This window comes from Chelmon rostratus, chromosome 21 (genome assembly GCF_017976325.1).
Source record: "Chelmon rostratus isolate fCheRos1 chromosome 21, fCheRos1.pri, whole genome shotgun sequence".
Taxonomy (NCBI): domain Eukaryota; kingdom Metazoa; phylum Chordata; class Actinopteri; order Chaetodontiformes; family Chaetodontidae; genus Chelmon; species Chelmon rostratus.
The window spans coordinates 7,251,671-7,266,863 of record NC_055678.1 but is presented as its reverse complement, the minus strand read 5'-3'; the positions used below and the strand labels follow the sequence as shown (position 1 = coordinate 7,266,863).

General features: G+C 44.9%; 2 protein-coding genes across 3 annotated transcripts in view; one reads left to right on the top strand and one right to left on the bottom strand.

Moving 5' to 3' along the window:
• Positions 1-303: 303 nt before the first annotated feature.
• LOC121625337 (clarin-3) lies at positions 304-1,354 on the bottom strand. The gene is made up of 3 exons (XM_041963419.1): positions 1,117-1,354; positions 702-890; positions 304-578 (listed from the first exon to the last, which is right to left on the bottom strand). The coding sequence occupies exons 1-3, from the start codon at positions 1,352-1,354 to the stop codon at positions 304-306; spliced, it is 702 nt and encodes a 233-aa protein (XP_041819353.1).
• Positions 1,355-2,847: 1,493 nt separating this feature from the next.
• Positions 2,848-15,193, top strand: part of ptprea (protein tyrosine phosphatase receptor type Ea) — a 53,363-nt gene continuing 41,017 nt past the window's right edge. For both annotated transcript variants that reach the window (XM_041962059.1, XM_041962057.1), the window contains exon 1: positions 2,848-2,931. The gene's annotated coding sequence lies outside the window, so the exon portion shown is untranslated. The remainder of the gene's footprint in view (positions 2,932-15,193) is intronic.

Genomic DNA, 15,193 nt, shown 5'->3' with positions numbered 1-15,193 from the left:
ATTTATAACAATCAAAAAGCTACGAACCTAAATTGATTTAAGTACTAATAAACACACAGAATTATGAAGTACATGTCAAATCAGACTACAATGACATGATAAACTTTTGCTGATAGTGTGCAGGCAGTGCAAACATGACACTGTGTTAGTCCATGTATGTTCTTATCATACCTTAAACAAACTGTACATCCATATTTTACTGCACATACATCCAATTTCTGTCTGCATTCTCCATTACAGAAAATCCCTCAGGAGAGTCTTGATGAGCAATTTATCAGTGGCAGCTGACTCCTTTGCAGGCCGCTAATACATCATTATCTCCTTGGGCGCGTCCTCTGTAGGCTTCTGCTGCTCCCTCCTGTGCGTGTAGGCTGCGTGCTCGTACATGTAGACCAAAGCAATGGCGAGCAGAGACAGGACTGCGTAAGGGATGATGAGGTAGTATCCGACCAGCATCTTTGTATTCTTTTTCTTCAGGAACACTTCACTGTCTGTGAGGCCAATTACCACTCTCTCTGCCATGTTGGACGCATTGACGTTCGCAACAAATATGATAAGGACGACAGCAGACAGACATGCTGCAGGAGAAAGAGCACCGTTATTACAAAATGATATCCTCAACCACCACTGTAATGTCCTCATCAGTGATTTTCATCAGTGCAGTGCATGTATATGGCGACTTGAACACTTGCGTCACTTACTGCTGAGCGAGCTGTAGATGTAGATGCCAACAGGCCCCATGTAGGTCTCGTAGGGGTTGCTGACGCTGTTGTAGAGGGACGAAAGGATGGTGGCAGCAGAAAACAGCAGACACAGGACCACCAGGAGCAAAACCAAAATGTGCAGAACCATAGAGGTAGTTGCTCCTGTGTCAGTCAATGTACTGACCACTACACACATACACACACACACACACAGTACAAGAACATTATGGTTATGTACTTCTGTAGCGCTTACATGCATTATCCTCAACAGAGACAACCATGCTGCCGATTTACATTCACTTTTCAGTGCTGACATTTAAAGGCGTGACTCTAACAAGGCAGATATCTCAAAATCTTGGAAAATATCTTTTAGCTTGGGTGAAGTGGTGCTTTGAAAGCCTCGGAAAGTTACCTGGAAAAGAGTCAAGATCAGTACTTCCAAAGACAGGGCAAAAGTTTCTGTTCAAATTCCCATTAAAAAGCCTCAAAGTGATCACAGCACTTCCGTTGTAGTTGCCATCTTGTGTGTTTGCGCAGTTCATGGTCATCTTAGCCCACTCTGCTGACATGGCATACCCCATTAAGCCAACAGATATGGAGGTCACCAGCGCACTGGACATGAAATATATCGTCTTCTTGGTGGAAGGCATTATCGCTGTATTCCAGTTGCACTTGTCAAATCTAAATCCCAGCGTCCAGGCTCTGATGAAGCCTCAGAAGCAGATTAGATCCTCTGACGACTCTGTCTGTGACTTCGCCTTCCAGGGTGGAGTGAAATGTGGACTGCCGGTCATAAAGTCTCTCGGTTATGGCTGCGACCTTTGCTTTGTGGGGGGAAGACAAGGCCGTTGTCGTGGTGGAGACAGCAGTTCCCAGAACAGTTCAAACATGATGACTGTGGCAAGTCTGGTCTCAGGCTGCAAGAGGAGGTCTGTTGTCTGAATGTGCAGCGAGGGTTGTGAAATATTGTCAGATTTATGCTCATCTGAACAAAGCAACTGTAGGACACGTGAAAGACCCTTTTGAAAAAAGACACACACACACACACACACACACACACACACACACACACACACACACACACACACACTTTGAAGAAACCACATTCAAGGCCTGGGAATCAAAGTCCTGTCCCTGAAAGTGTAGGGTAATAAATTAGAATGCAGATTAATTATTGACTCTTCTCACTAAAGACTGACACTGCAACAGGATTATGTCATCTGATGCCATAACACAGCTTGATATCTTGTCACAGCAGAAATGAGGATATGTTTGGCTCACGATCAGAGAGGCTGCTACGTTTTAACACAAACCATTTCCACTTCAAATCTGAGACGTTCATACAAATAAAGAGGAAATTCACAGAGAGAGGGCCGTCGTTTGTCGCACACTGTTTATCACCTGGTTGCTGCCGTTGACTTACGGCACTGATAAAGCATCAGTGGAGCTCCGGCTGAAAGCTTCAGGAGTTCCTGCTAATGGCAGATAAGAGGCGATCGAGAGAATCTGCTCATGCTTTTGCAAAAAAAGAAAAAAAAAATCTTTCTGCCAATCCTCTTATCTCTGGGTGTGATTAAATTAGATGAAATTAGCTCCTGATTTTTCATCTTATGTTCATCTCTCTCATGCATGTTTGTGTTACACAGTAAAGTTAAATTTAGGTGTCTTAACCTATCCCTTTGGCTTAAAAAATGACATCTTCCTCCAAAGAAAATGTTTCAAAATGAATTTAACCTGTTTTATCTGCTTTCTAAATGTCATAACCCACATTCATATTGTTAATATTTGTTAATATGTAGGTGGAGGTGATGAATAAGGTCTATGGGGCTTCTTCTTGCTTTCCTTTAAAAATAATGTAATTCTTATATAAAGCTTATCCTAATCATATTGATCAGTGTGTTGTTTTTTGGCCTATAACAGCCCAGATTTTTATTCCAACAGGCATCAAATGGAACAACAATAAAAAAAACACCCACACACTGGCACAACGGAGCTCCCCAGGTGTCATGACAGGGAGCTCACATGTTGTAATAAAGCGTGCGGCCAGGCTGTGGCTCCCTCTCTTCGCCGAACAGGGAGAGGGTCCGTGTGCTCGCCGACATCCAGCTCTGTTGTGTTGGAGTAAACACAAACTCCTCCTTCCCGGTGACAGGCGGCAACACCGAAGCGTCGCCTCGCCTTTTCCGAGCCAATCTGCGCTACGGACCTCAACGCTGAAGCCGTCAAGGTGAGTGATGTGCTTACTTTATCTCAGCCGGCCGCCTTCTGCATCTTGACACTTATCTGGCGCGTGGAAAACGTCAATTTTCCAGGCATTTTTCGGTCGCGCGCGACGCCGCGGGGTTACCTGTCCGTTACGCACACCGGCGCGCGGTGGGTTTTTTTTCCGGGTGAAGCGTCCATTTCAGGTGCGCGTTCGGGTTTTAACGTGGCGTCGGGTGCGACCGTCGTGGTTATGGTGGGCTTCGTTTGTGGGAGCTGTCCGTCCGACAACCTGCGGTGCGTCAATGTGGGTTAATGGAACAGGCGCGTGGAGTTTCTGTCCTGGTCTCCCCTCTTGGGCTTCGTCTCTGATCGTTTGGCTGCTCTGTGTGTCGTTTGCGTTCATCACAGTAAAGGTGATCATTCTTTTCTTCTTTTTCGGTTCCTGGCTGCTTGTCTGTGTTGGCTGCAGTTAAGCCAGTTTCAACATGTCGGTGATCAGAGGCTGTATTGGTACTTTCATATATCATGGATGGATCTGCTAAGACTTGCCGCTGCAGCAGGACTCCAGGTCTTTCAGCTGTGCCTCGAGATTTTGACACGTTGGCTGCATGTTTTAATTTTGTTGGACATGATGTTAATCTCCATGGGGAAGGTCTCTCCGCAGGGAGGTCAGGGGTCAGGGTGAGCGACAGATCAGCATCCCCGGAGCAGGCTGTCTCTAGCAGGGCGCCGGGTGAAGGGACGCACTGTACCAAGTTGACATTTTCTCCACTCAGACTGGGGAAATGAAGTGTTAAATGAACCAAAACATCACCACCAGACTGTCCTTCAGAGTCCATTAACAAGAGAATGGACTCCAACGGCCTGTACTCCTTACACGACTTTCATTTAGACACTCTGAAAAAGAAAACACAACAGCGACAATAATTCTTCACGTTTGCTGGGCTCCATGATCAGATTCTGTGGGTCGGATGCTGTGCTGTCACTGTATTTTGGGCTGCACAATGAGTTAAGTTCATTAGTGTCAGAGAGATGCTGCTAAATTGCTTCTAATGAATCTCATAGTGTGTCTGACAGGGCCAGGCGCTGCAGACTGGGCAGCGCTCGGAAGGTCTCTGAAGATGGGAAATTGCTCTCTTTCATTTCATCTTGAGTGCCGCGAGGCCAAAGCAGGGTGTGCGAGATCGTCTCTTCTCTGTCGATATGGTGGTGTTGATTCATTGTGCTCTTTTCCACAAAACAGTTTCAGAGACACCTGACTTCTAACTTTAAAACTCTGAACGTGTCAAACTTGCCAAGTGAGGAGAGCTCAGCTGTCGTCTCTCAGGCCCCAGACCCACCTTTTGAACCACACATGCAGAAGCATTGTTCACATTTACCACAACACACCTGGCTGCATTAAACACGTAGCATGTAGCAGCCGCCTGATGAATCCCTCCTCACCTTGATTTTGCCATTATTCTCTCTTTTGCCTCATACGTAGACAGCCTGTCTGTCTGTGTGAGCTCCATCTCAATTATACGGCACGGACCGTGGGGAGAACGGCAGTAACTAATGAGGATGCATTGAAATAAACAGATAGTCAGCGCTCGCCAAGACAAATGAGACTGTGTACGGATGCAGGAAGAAATAACATTTGGCTGCTGAGTGCTGCAGATTGATTTGGCTTTCATCTCGTTACTGTTCGTGCTTCTATTTGAAACCCGCGATGAAAGATACCTGCTTGAGTTCTCAACATGGAGAGAACATCAACTGTATGTGATGCATGCAGTGATAGATCTCACTGGGAGATCGGATTTATGAAAGAAATAAGGTTGAGAATTTGTTGTTTGTGCCTGCGCCTTAATCTCTTAATAAAATGGTGCAAATGCTCAACAGGTTCATAATTGCAGCCGCTATTTTAAACTTACATTTAATTGCTGTTTAACGAACTGCCAAGATGTTCCTTTTCTAGTGTTTTGCCACATTTAGAACTGTAAAATGGCATATTGGAAGGCTTATGAATTCGAGCCCTGTCTCACACACACAGACAGACACTCAGGAGGAAGGATATTTTACAGTTTAACAATAAACTTTATTGTCCAAAAAGACAAAAAGTACACGTTTTCCGAACGGGCTGCGCAAAATGGAACAGATGTGGCGATTAAGGGAATGCACGGTGAAGTGGAGATGAACGAGCTGAGCGTACCTAAAGTTTCTAACAGCTTGCTGGGTATAAACCTCAAACTGGCAGCCTGCAGTTAATCCCCGCAGCTCGCCCACCCTCTGCCTGTATCTGCCACCTCTCTAACTTTGAGCCGAGAGCACACGCTGTGCTCTCTCGGAGGCCTCAGCCACATTAACTCCGCTCTGCTCCAAGGTATGCTTCCTTTCTCAGATGGGTGGAGAAAGTGTAAACACTAATTGGTGTAAAGTCTCCGCAATTAGGGAGGAGCCCGGTCTGACCCAGGACCTGTTTTATATTTGCCAGCAGAAAGCGGTTTTAGCCGGCTTCGGATAGGAAATGCCATAGCGAGATCGTCCTTTTTGATACAAACAGCATTCGTATCCAACCTGTTTTTATCTGCTCGCCTTGGTGGAGGCTTGCTAAAGCACATTAAGCTGCAGCATGTTGCAACCGTCGGCTTACTTGTGCTTGCGGCGAGTGCTACAGAATGCCAACCCTGCAGTCTGCCTTTGGATTTTGGCATCATGCGGAAATTATTTAGTAATGATAAAACATATTAAGTCATGCAGGGTGAGGAGAGACAAGTTTAACCCTCACTTAACCAGCATCAGCCAGCGTTAAAAGCTCTTACAAAGTGATGACCAATAGGAGGGGAGTTTTGGGGGCAGTTGTACAACATCATATTCAAAGAGAAAGAAGTGTGACTGAAAACAGTACTAGAACAGTGAATGCAAAGCCAGGGAGAGCAGAAACAGCATGTGAGCGGTGTAATGCTTCTGATTGGAGGGCTTCGGATCTGGAAAGTACTAAAGCTTCACAGTGAGGTGGCACCTCTGCGACACAGTCACCATCAAAGGAGGCCCTATTAATCCCACGGCCAGCGCGAGGACAGTGTGCAGCTGTGCAAACTGCTACCTGCAGCCCCCCCCCCCCACCACCACCACCACCACTGTGTCATCTGGTCCAGCAGTGCTGTAGCTGCTGCCGGGGAAGGCCAGTGAGAAGCTGCTTGCGGCTCGTGATTGATAAATGTGCAAAATGTGTTTGTTTACTATGAGCTGTGTTTAAGACTGAGCTGGGCCACTGCAGCAGCGTAACAGCTGGACCGGGATCAAAGATCCCCCTTTTCAGATGCGTCAGATCTCACCCGCCATCTGTTCAAAGGAGGCATTGTGAGTTGCTCCTCTGAGAAAACAGTGAGGTCGAGCACACGAGGCACGAGAGAGAGAGATAATCTTTGAGGAGACGCAAGAATTTAATCAATCTGTCATTCCAATGTAGTTCAGCAACCCCTACAAACCCTTTCACTCTGCCTTCGTTAGCACCTCTCTGCCCTGATATTTGTTGCATTGACTGAGGAGTCAGCTGGAGCAAAAAGGTCAAACATTTGAGGATTCTGGGTCAGATTTGCTGCTTTTCATGCTCTTATATGCTCTTAATCAAATATTTGGGGCTCTGGACTGTTGCTCAGACCAAACAAGACGTCACCTTGTGCTCCAGGACACTGTGAGGAGCATTTTTCACCCTTGTCTTACGCTTTATAGACTAAATGATCAATTGAAATCAGCAGATTAATTGATCATTAGTTGCAGCCCTGGAATCAACTTGTTAATCATTGCAATATTGGAATGGAGTATAGTCTGTTGTACTGATTGTTGACCACTGTGGTAAATAATAAATCCAGGGAAGGAAATACTTGTAAACACTTAAAACGAGGCTGGCTTTCCATCCAAATGTGTGTCAAATTTTGAGTAAATCTGCAAAAGGAAATGTGAATGAATGCCACTATTGATATGCAATTATTAGGAGTTGGCTAATCAGGAGAAGGGGTAGGTAGCTACACCTCTGCATAAGAAGAGGGATGACGTGTTTAAACAGTGAAAAAATAATGTGGAAAACCTGATGGAAACGTGACATTTCTGTTTGTTTCATGTATTTTTGTGAGGAAAGTTGCATCAGATCTGTGTGGAGCGATGGTGAGACAACTGATCAGTCGTGAGTTACGAACTTATTAGAAAAAGATATTTCCGTCTCCCATTAAGCTGTCCGAAAGAGGCAAAAACCACCTGAAGTGAGTGGAAAAACTTTTTCAGAATTTTGCTGTTTCCATCAAAACTTTTCTTTAAATGCGTTACTTCAAAATGTGCATAAAACTATGTGGATGGAAACGTGTCTACGGCATATTTTTGACCTCTCATCAGAGATTATGGCTTTAGCGAGGCCCTGGATTGTGAGCACTTCAACCAAAAAGAGTTTTTTGTTTGTCTGCCTCAAGCCTGAAGAGGTGAAAGTCCAGCATTCAAAAGTCAGCGTAATTAAACATCATTTTGTGCAACAGAAACATGTCTCTGTCCCCGTAATCAGCCTGTGACCCCTCAGATTTACCTTGAGGCCCCTTGAGGGATCTCATATCCCAGTTTGGGAATATCCAGGTTAAGCCCTTCTGGTTTGAATAAGAGAACATGGCCCTGGGAAGTAGTGCATGATGTCACTCCACAACAGCTGCCCAGTAGTAATATGGGTGTATTCCCTCCTCCAGGCAACACATAGTTCCTCTATTGTATTTCTGTCAGTCGCTACATGAGCGCATTACAAAGTACACCACAGAGCTCTTAAAAGACACGCTTTGGGAGATTGAGCTGTGACCTTACGCTTGTTTTATGCGTCTCCAAAGGGGATAAAACACATTGTTGAGAACCTTAAAGATCTGCGTGTTTTCTGTCAGCACTTTATCTTGTAGAAACAGCAAAAAAAAAAAAAAAAAAAAAAGGGCAGCAGACTGCCAAAACGCATTTGTTTTAATCACACAATCCCTTACTTGCGTAACATGGGCTGCATGTGGGGGCAGCATGTCGACAGATGTGATTTTAACATGATAACTCGTATCGAATTAAGCCGTGACTTCTTTTTTTTTTTTTCTTTTCAGGCCGAAATATGGCAACCTAATTTGTTGACCTGCTCGGGGAAAGCAGGGTGGAGCCCAGAAGAGATTAACTCCCCGCGCAATGTGGCCTGATTTAACTCAAGTGAAAGCAAACATCTCCAGCTCTGGCTTCAAATCCGTTTCAGTCCACTTTATTTTATCTGAACGAGCGACTGGGAAAAAACAAATATTGGGTTTTCAGCGGGAAACAAAAGAGCAACCCACAGGCTGACGGCATGGTTAATATCGGTGTCTTTGACAGCCAGGAAGGAAAAGATTCAGCCGTTGTGGATTTCCTTGAAGGCTGTCTGTTTGATCGAGCTGTGAATCTGAGGCGCAGTCATCTTACATGCACATAAGAGGCCCCCCCTGCACATTCCTTGATAGCTTGATGCTTAGATAATATATAATATCTCCAGAGTTAAAAGATGATGCAAATTGGGTGAAACTGAAGCTGCACGTGTTCATGAAATTACCAATGTTTCCTCACTGGTAATTCTCTGTTTATCTTGTCGGTTCAGTGCCCCTCTAAAATATGCCTCTCAATCAGTGTTGCTGCTCGGATGCAAACATGTAAAGCAGCTGATAATTGACTCCAAAAGCAGCGGGCGTGTGGCTGTGCCTCACGTGGCGGTGGTGCATATAGAAACAGTGATTATCTCTCCTCATTTCCGCAGCACTCTAAACTCTAAAGCCTGGCTGGAGATGCATCACCCGGGCTTGTGACTTATTCTGTCAGCCTCTGCATGTAATGCCAGATTTTTGATTTTTGGTGCAATACATCAGCACATGCAATGGTTTTTCTCCTGCACCCCATAAAATGCAGCGACCGCCGGCTGCAGCGCCGCTCTTTGCTTAAATGTGGGCTCATGTTCTTCTAACATCAAATGTGGCCGGATTATGAAGTGTTTTGTTGGACGTTTTAGGAGTTCACAGGCTCTTAAGAACTTGGCCGCTGATCATGATGAGATGAAAGCTGAGTGTGACTTGATGAGAGAGGAAGAGCGATGTTAAAAAAGGTGAGAGAAAGAGGAAATAATGGCTCGGCCGTGCCACTACAAAGGTTGTTGACATGGAGGAGTACAGTGCTTAATGAATAATGGATGCTTACTAAAGCAGCCCATTTCCTATTCATTCTCTCAAGGCTGCAGCGGGGAGTTGTGTGTGTGTGATCATCGTGTCAGCCCTTCAATATTTTCATTGTGTTTTCACGAACATGATGCAGTTTGAATGCACTGGAATAGCTCCAATAAACATTTTCACACAAGCACAATAGGCTGATTCAAAAGGATTCCTTATTTTATTGTAAATGCTGTGTCAAATAAGAACAGAGCAACAATTTTAAGACGCCGCCACTCATGTGCAGTGTCACCGCATACAGAAGGTAGTCACTTCTGTTTTATTCACTCAAAGTCTTATCCGCTCCGAGGCTGCTTTTAACATCAGTATTCCTGAGACTTGTAATTATGAAAAGTGTGCTGATCACACCACAAGAGCCTGCTGTGACAGCGACAAGCATCAGTTCAGTGTGTGCACCATCACTTTTTGTGTTGAGCTACAAAGCACGCGGCGTGTCGAGCGGGTTCAGATCTGTTTAGTTAAAACCAGCGTTTAACATTTGACTCTTTGGGAAGCTTTACAGTGTTGAGGCCTTTTTTTTTAGACTGTGATGAATGTGTCTAAATGAGAGTGCAGTTAGATGCGGCAGTGAGCCCACAGTCAGGGGTTAGCTGACATGGCCTGCATGCTGATAGGCATGCAAGGCTCAGGCGAGCACCAGAGAGCGTGAATGTATGGGATGATAATCACAGCTGTCCTGGGTGATATAAATGACCAAAGTTAAAGGCGGTCTGGATCACGCAGGATGTTGGAAATAAGATGAGGGCATGAACCTTGAACATGCTTTATCTTATTGGATTCCTGTCAGTGTTTAAGCATGTAATTTCAGCTGCTGCTATGTGACGGTTCTGCACAACTATCTCTACGTAAAAAAGAGAGGATATTTTTCAGATAAAACAAACATCCAAACACTTTGACTGCTAGAGATGGAAGGATAAGCAGGAAAATCACTGTTAGCCCACGGCGCCTTGTCGGCTTTACATATAGTCACATTTCTCTCAGGATGAATTGTACTGACTGAAGTCCATCAGGTCAAAGCTGTCCAATCTAGTGGTTTCTAACCAAAAAGCTGCATCACCAATGACATTTGCACCAGCCTCAGCTGTATGTTGCGTTTAGTGCTAATTAGCAAACGTTAGCAATGCTAACGCGCTAAACTGGGGAACACGTGCCTGCTAAACATCAGCACCCTAACGTTGTCATTGTGAGGATGTTAGCATGATGCTGTTAGCATTTAGCTCAAAGCACTGCAGCCCATCGGAAGTCAGAAGATAGTTCCGAGTCGGTATTCCCGACTTCCAATCTAAATTCGTCGCAGTGTGTCTGTTCAGGAAAACATGGACGCCCCCAGCAAACTGATGCAAGTCAGTTGTAGTGTAGCGTAGTATGAAGCCTCACAGAGAAGCTGGCGTGGCTGCACGCTCTTATGGTCTTATTTTGATCAAGAAACACAAAGCGGGATGCCTTTGGTGCTGTTTTGGTGCGGCTGCTCGGTGTATTTCACAGTTAGTCGGCGTAATGATAATAGAAACGGATGATAGAAAATAGTTTGACCAGTTGATCTCACCGATGCGCCTCTATTTCAGTCAGCCTGCACCTTTCTCAACTGCACTTTCTTCTTGTGTGACTCCATCTCTGGTCGGCTGAATTTCACCTGTCGTTGTCTTAACAAAAAATGTATTTGTTTTCTAATTCTTCGCTTTGATGTGAACTCTGAGTACCCAAATATCACATTTTCATCCATGCGGACTCGTCTGTAATTGGCTGCCGTTGCTGCCGTTCATGCGTTTCTGTTGCAGAGGGCAGTTTTTTCATGGCAGATGTAACGACACTGCTTGATTAACGGGTCGTTCCATTTTCATCACGCCGACCAAAGACGTCGTTCCAGATGTCAGCTCACCGCTGAACTCCTCACATCTCATCACTGAAACATGATTACGCTCTTCAAACAAGTTAGATGGCTGCTTCTGCCCTGTTTATAGCGTCATCACGTAATATATTTTCCATCAGAAAACAAATCAACCAGAGTCATCAATAATCATTTTGAGTAGATAACATAATGGGCCTGGCCCTCGTGGGAAGATTGGATTGATTCGCTCATGCAAGAAAATATCTGCTGACTTTCAGCTCCGGAGATCTAATCTATAAGTACTGTGAAACATTTTGCAGCAGTGTGTTGTGTCTGAAATAACCGCTCAAAGGTCATTCGTGCTTTCTTTCTGTGTCCGTGTGCGAGGTTTTCATGCTACTTAACAAAACTAAACTATGCTCCATGTTGCTAATCGTCGCAGCATTTGGTCACACAATATGGTTTCCCACTGGGAAAGCACGCTGTTGACAATAACAAGCTTCTAAACACTGCCAAAGCCTTTTTTGTGCTCAGCCGGAGACAAAGCCAGATCCTCACCATTCTTTCACATGATGGGATATTTGTTTAGCATAATTAAGAGTCTGCTTTGATGCCAGCAGAGATTCCACCACAGAGAGCTATTTGGTGTTTTTACACAGCCGAAAAGAAGTAAATGGAGGACAATGCTGTATATGTAGGGCTCATTATTTTGGGTTTTTATTTTGAGTATTGGTAAAAAATCTGCTCTGTGGTCTCTTAGAGGGTGCATAATCAGCAGCGCATTTGCATTTTCCTTCAGTTTTTCTCTTCATTGTCTTTCACTTGAAGGTTTCCGAGCACTTCCAACAAGGAGACATTGTTTACTGTAAATTATATATGGGGGTCAGTGTCTTTGTGTGGCAGGAAATACAACAAATTTTGGCTTCGAAGGGGCAAAAAGTTTTAGGGTAAATTGGTTTAAATTCGTGCTGCAACTGATGATTTTTTTGTTGTTGTTGTTTTCTACATTTCTGGCCGACTTGTTTTGTAAAAAAAGAAATAAACTAAAAATGCCGATCAGGGTTGCCCAGAATGTAAGGAGACGTCTTCTTGTTTGATCCAACCCACAGTTCAAAACCCAAAGATATTCAGTTTACGGTGATAGAAAACAGAGACAAGCAGCAAATCCTCAAATTGAAGAAGCCAGAACAAGCAAATGTTTGCCATCGTTGAAATGTGACTCAAAGGATTCGTTGATTGTTGAAATAGTTGCTGATTAATTTTCTATCGTTTGACTCAAGCTCTAGTTTAAACCAATCTTCATTTAAAGAATCCAGGTTTTTACAGCAGAAATGACCCAGCTTTTTGTGGAATTGGGGTTGTATCACACTGAGGTTCACTTAGCTTGCTCTTTATTGTGAAGAAAATCTGTTGGAAGTAAGACAAGAGCATCCCACTCCAAGGATCACGTCATTAGAAGAAGAGAGATCCAATTCTAAATCCACAAACATGGATGTGAAGGAAGTGGTTGTGATTTACTCTGGAGCTGTTAAAAGCCCCTGTCATTAATGCGCCACAAGTCTTGGAGATATGGCGCTAGCTACATGTGGTGATGGTAATTGAGCAACATGTGCTAACAGCCTAGTTCCTCTTGCATCCGCCCACTCGTCCTCTGCGCCTCCCCGTTTCAGTGCACCTTGTACAGAGAGACAGTTGTGCACCGTGTAAGAAAGCGGCGATCACAGGCCGCCATCGAAAAAGAGCCTGAGTGTTTTCCCCGCTGCTCCTAGAGAACCAAGACATGGAGGCAGATGAAGTTAGAGATCATGGTAATCATAATAATGATGCGTCCCAGGGCTGAATATCACAGTGTTCCTCTTTGTGGGCCTAGCCTAGTCAGTGGGTGGCTCTTCACACAAACGTCTATTTCACTGCTGGTGAACTGCAAATTGTTGGAATCCTCTTCCTCCCAGCTTCCACTCTCCCTGCATCTGGAGCTCAAACAGAAGACAAACACACATGATGGGGAATGTATTTTTAACGGCGGGAGTCTGCGTCCCCCCCATGTGGCGTGTCTCCGCACACTAGAAATTACACGAGCACGCACAGGACAGCCTCTCTTGTGTATCCGCTTTGTTTTTATTTGTAAATCGAAGCGATTCCTGCTCTGCTGTGACGTCTTTGTGGCTTAAAGAATGCATTCAAAGAGGTGAAAGGCATCTTATTTATCATTGCCTGGTTATGGTATGCTACTGTATCAACTGATTGGTATTGCTGTACAGAATTAGGTTTCCTAAAACGTGTGGTTGGGGTTTTACATAAGGAATTTGTCAGTAATTAGCTCCACATTTCCTTGTTTACCTTTTTTGCAATCTCTCTGGGCTGCACATCTGTGGGCTTTTTATCCGAAGCGGTGGGCAGCAGACTGTGACACATGGCTGACATGACAGAGTGTAAAATACCCCCTCTGTTTGCAGCAGAGAGGGGCTCAACAGGCAGACAGGAAAGGATCTGATCATCAGATCTGTCCTCCCCTGAGAGGGAAAACGCCTTGCTCTCTGAACACATGAAGACACTCCCTCATTTGTAGCCTTTTATGACTGCCTGGGATGAACTAGTGTCAGATGAGGAGGCAGACAGTAAATGCAAAGGACTGCTGGCTTTGTTAGAAGCGCAACATGCTGGGATTTTGTCTCCAAACTGCAGCGTTTATTCGCTGTGTTGTATTCGATTTGAAACAAACGTTGAGTCTGTCGTGTCCCAGGCAGCGTTTTAAACCAAATCCGACACGTGGACTCGGAGTGCCGAGCCAACAGCGATGCCTGTCCGACTTGGCCGGACTACAACAGGAAATAAATAGCTGTGGTGCTGCTCACAATTCATTACTGTACTATCACATCCAGCAGCTGGGCCACAGCAGGGGAGTAGTTAGCCGCTTAGTTAGCCAGAGAGATGCCTTCAGTTGCAAGGCAAAAACTCATTAGTGCGGACTAGTTGGAGTCCATTTTCATCATGTTCGGCTCGAGGTGCACGCTGTTCCTCCTGTGTGGCGGCACCAGCGAGCAGTCGGTCCGCCAGCGCTGTGCACTTTTGTCCTGAAAACAGCCAGAGCTCCTGCGGCTCTGCTTGATTGTTTTCATTAGTCTGCCGGCGGTAGCTTGATACCGGTATGGCTGTCATTTTCCGCAAGATCCAAAAATATGGGAAGGTGAAGCAGAGGGTTGTTTTTATAGCATCCCCACCCATGTTGTTACTGTCATATCAGCGTGGAGTCTGATATAAAAAACCTACATGCTCCAGGCCACACATTTCACTCTGCATTCCTGTGCCTGTAATTGGTTATTGTCGAAATATGCGGCGGGGGTTGGGTGTAAGCTGTGGAGGGGGAAATGAAGGGAAAGACGGAAGAGGGAGAGAAAATAGGGGGGGCGGGTGTGTATTTCACTTCAAACTCCGACCACAAGCACAACTGGGAGAGATGAAGCACGGGGAGCTGACAGTGGCCGGTGCCAAAGTACTGTACATCCCCCAATGATGAAGAGGAATTTTTAACACATCTTTCATTTGCATGTGTTCAATTAAGTCTCCGGCGGATCCTGCTGGGGTGGCGGCGGGGGGCGTCTCCTCTCTTTGTGCACACAGCGGTTTGCCAGAGATGGCACGGGTGGGCCGGCATGGTTACGTTCGGGCTCTGAATTTATTTGTTCGGGTTTATTTTGTGGGCAGTGACGCAAAGGAGAAAACCTACATGAGCTCTGTTCCTATATCTTGTTTATATAATTTACCCTTTAGCTGATTAATCGTAGCATGGCTAAAATAATTAGCTGATCGTCTTTTCTGTCATTTATCAAGCAAAATGCTGCTTCTGGCAAGATTTACTGCTTGTAATCTCTGTATTAGTCAGACAAAACAAGCAGTTTGAAGGAGGCATGTTGGCCTCTGGGACATTCAGAGGAAAAATAACTATAGAAAAATGCAAATAGTTGCACCTATCAAGTATGACAGTGATGTTTAAGGGGATAAAACACTTTAGGGCTGTCGCTTAGCATCCGACTAGCTTAGCTGTGGTTTAGAGGACATACATTCAGTAAAAAAGTCCTAAATATTTCAATCAGATGTATATACTTTTAAACTAGTGCAGTGGGAATAATCTGTATTATCTTGCACTGGGCATGAGCAACTTGTTTTGTAACCTTGTTTCTGGCATTAAAAATGAGTTGAGGTAGACGTTTCAGACTGAATTCACT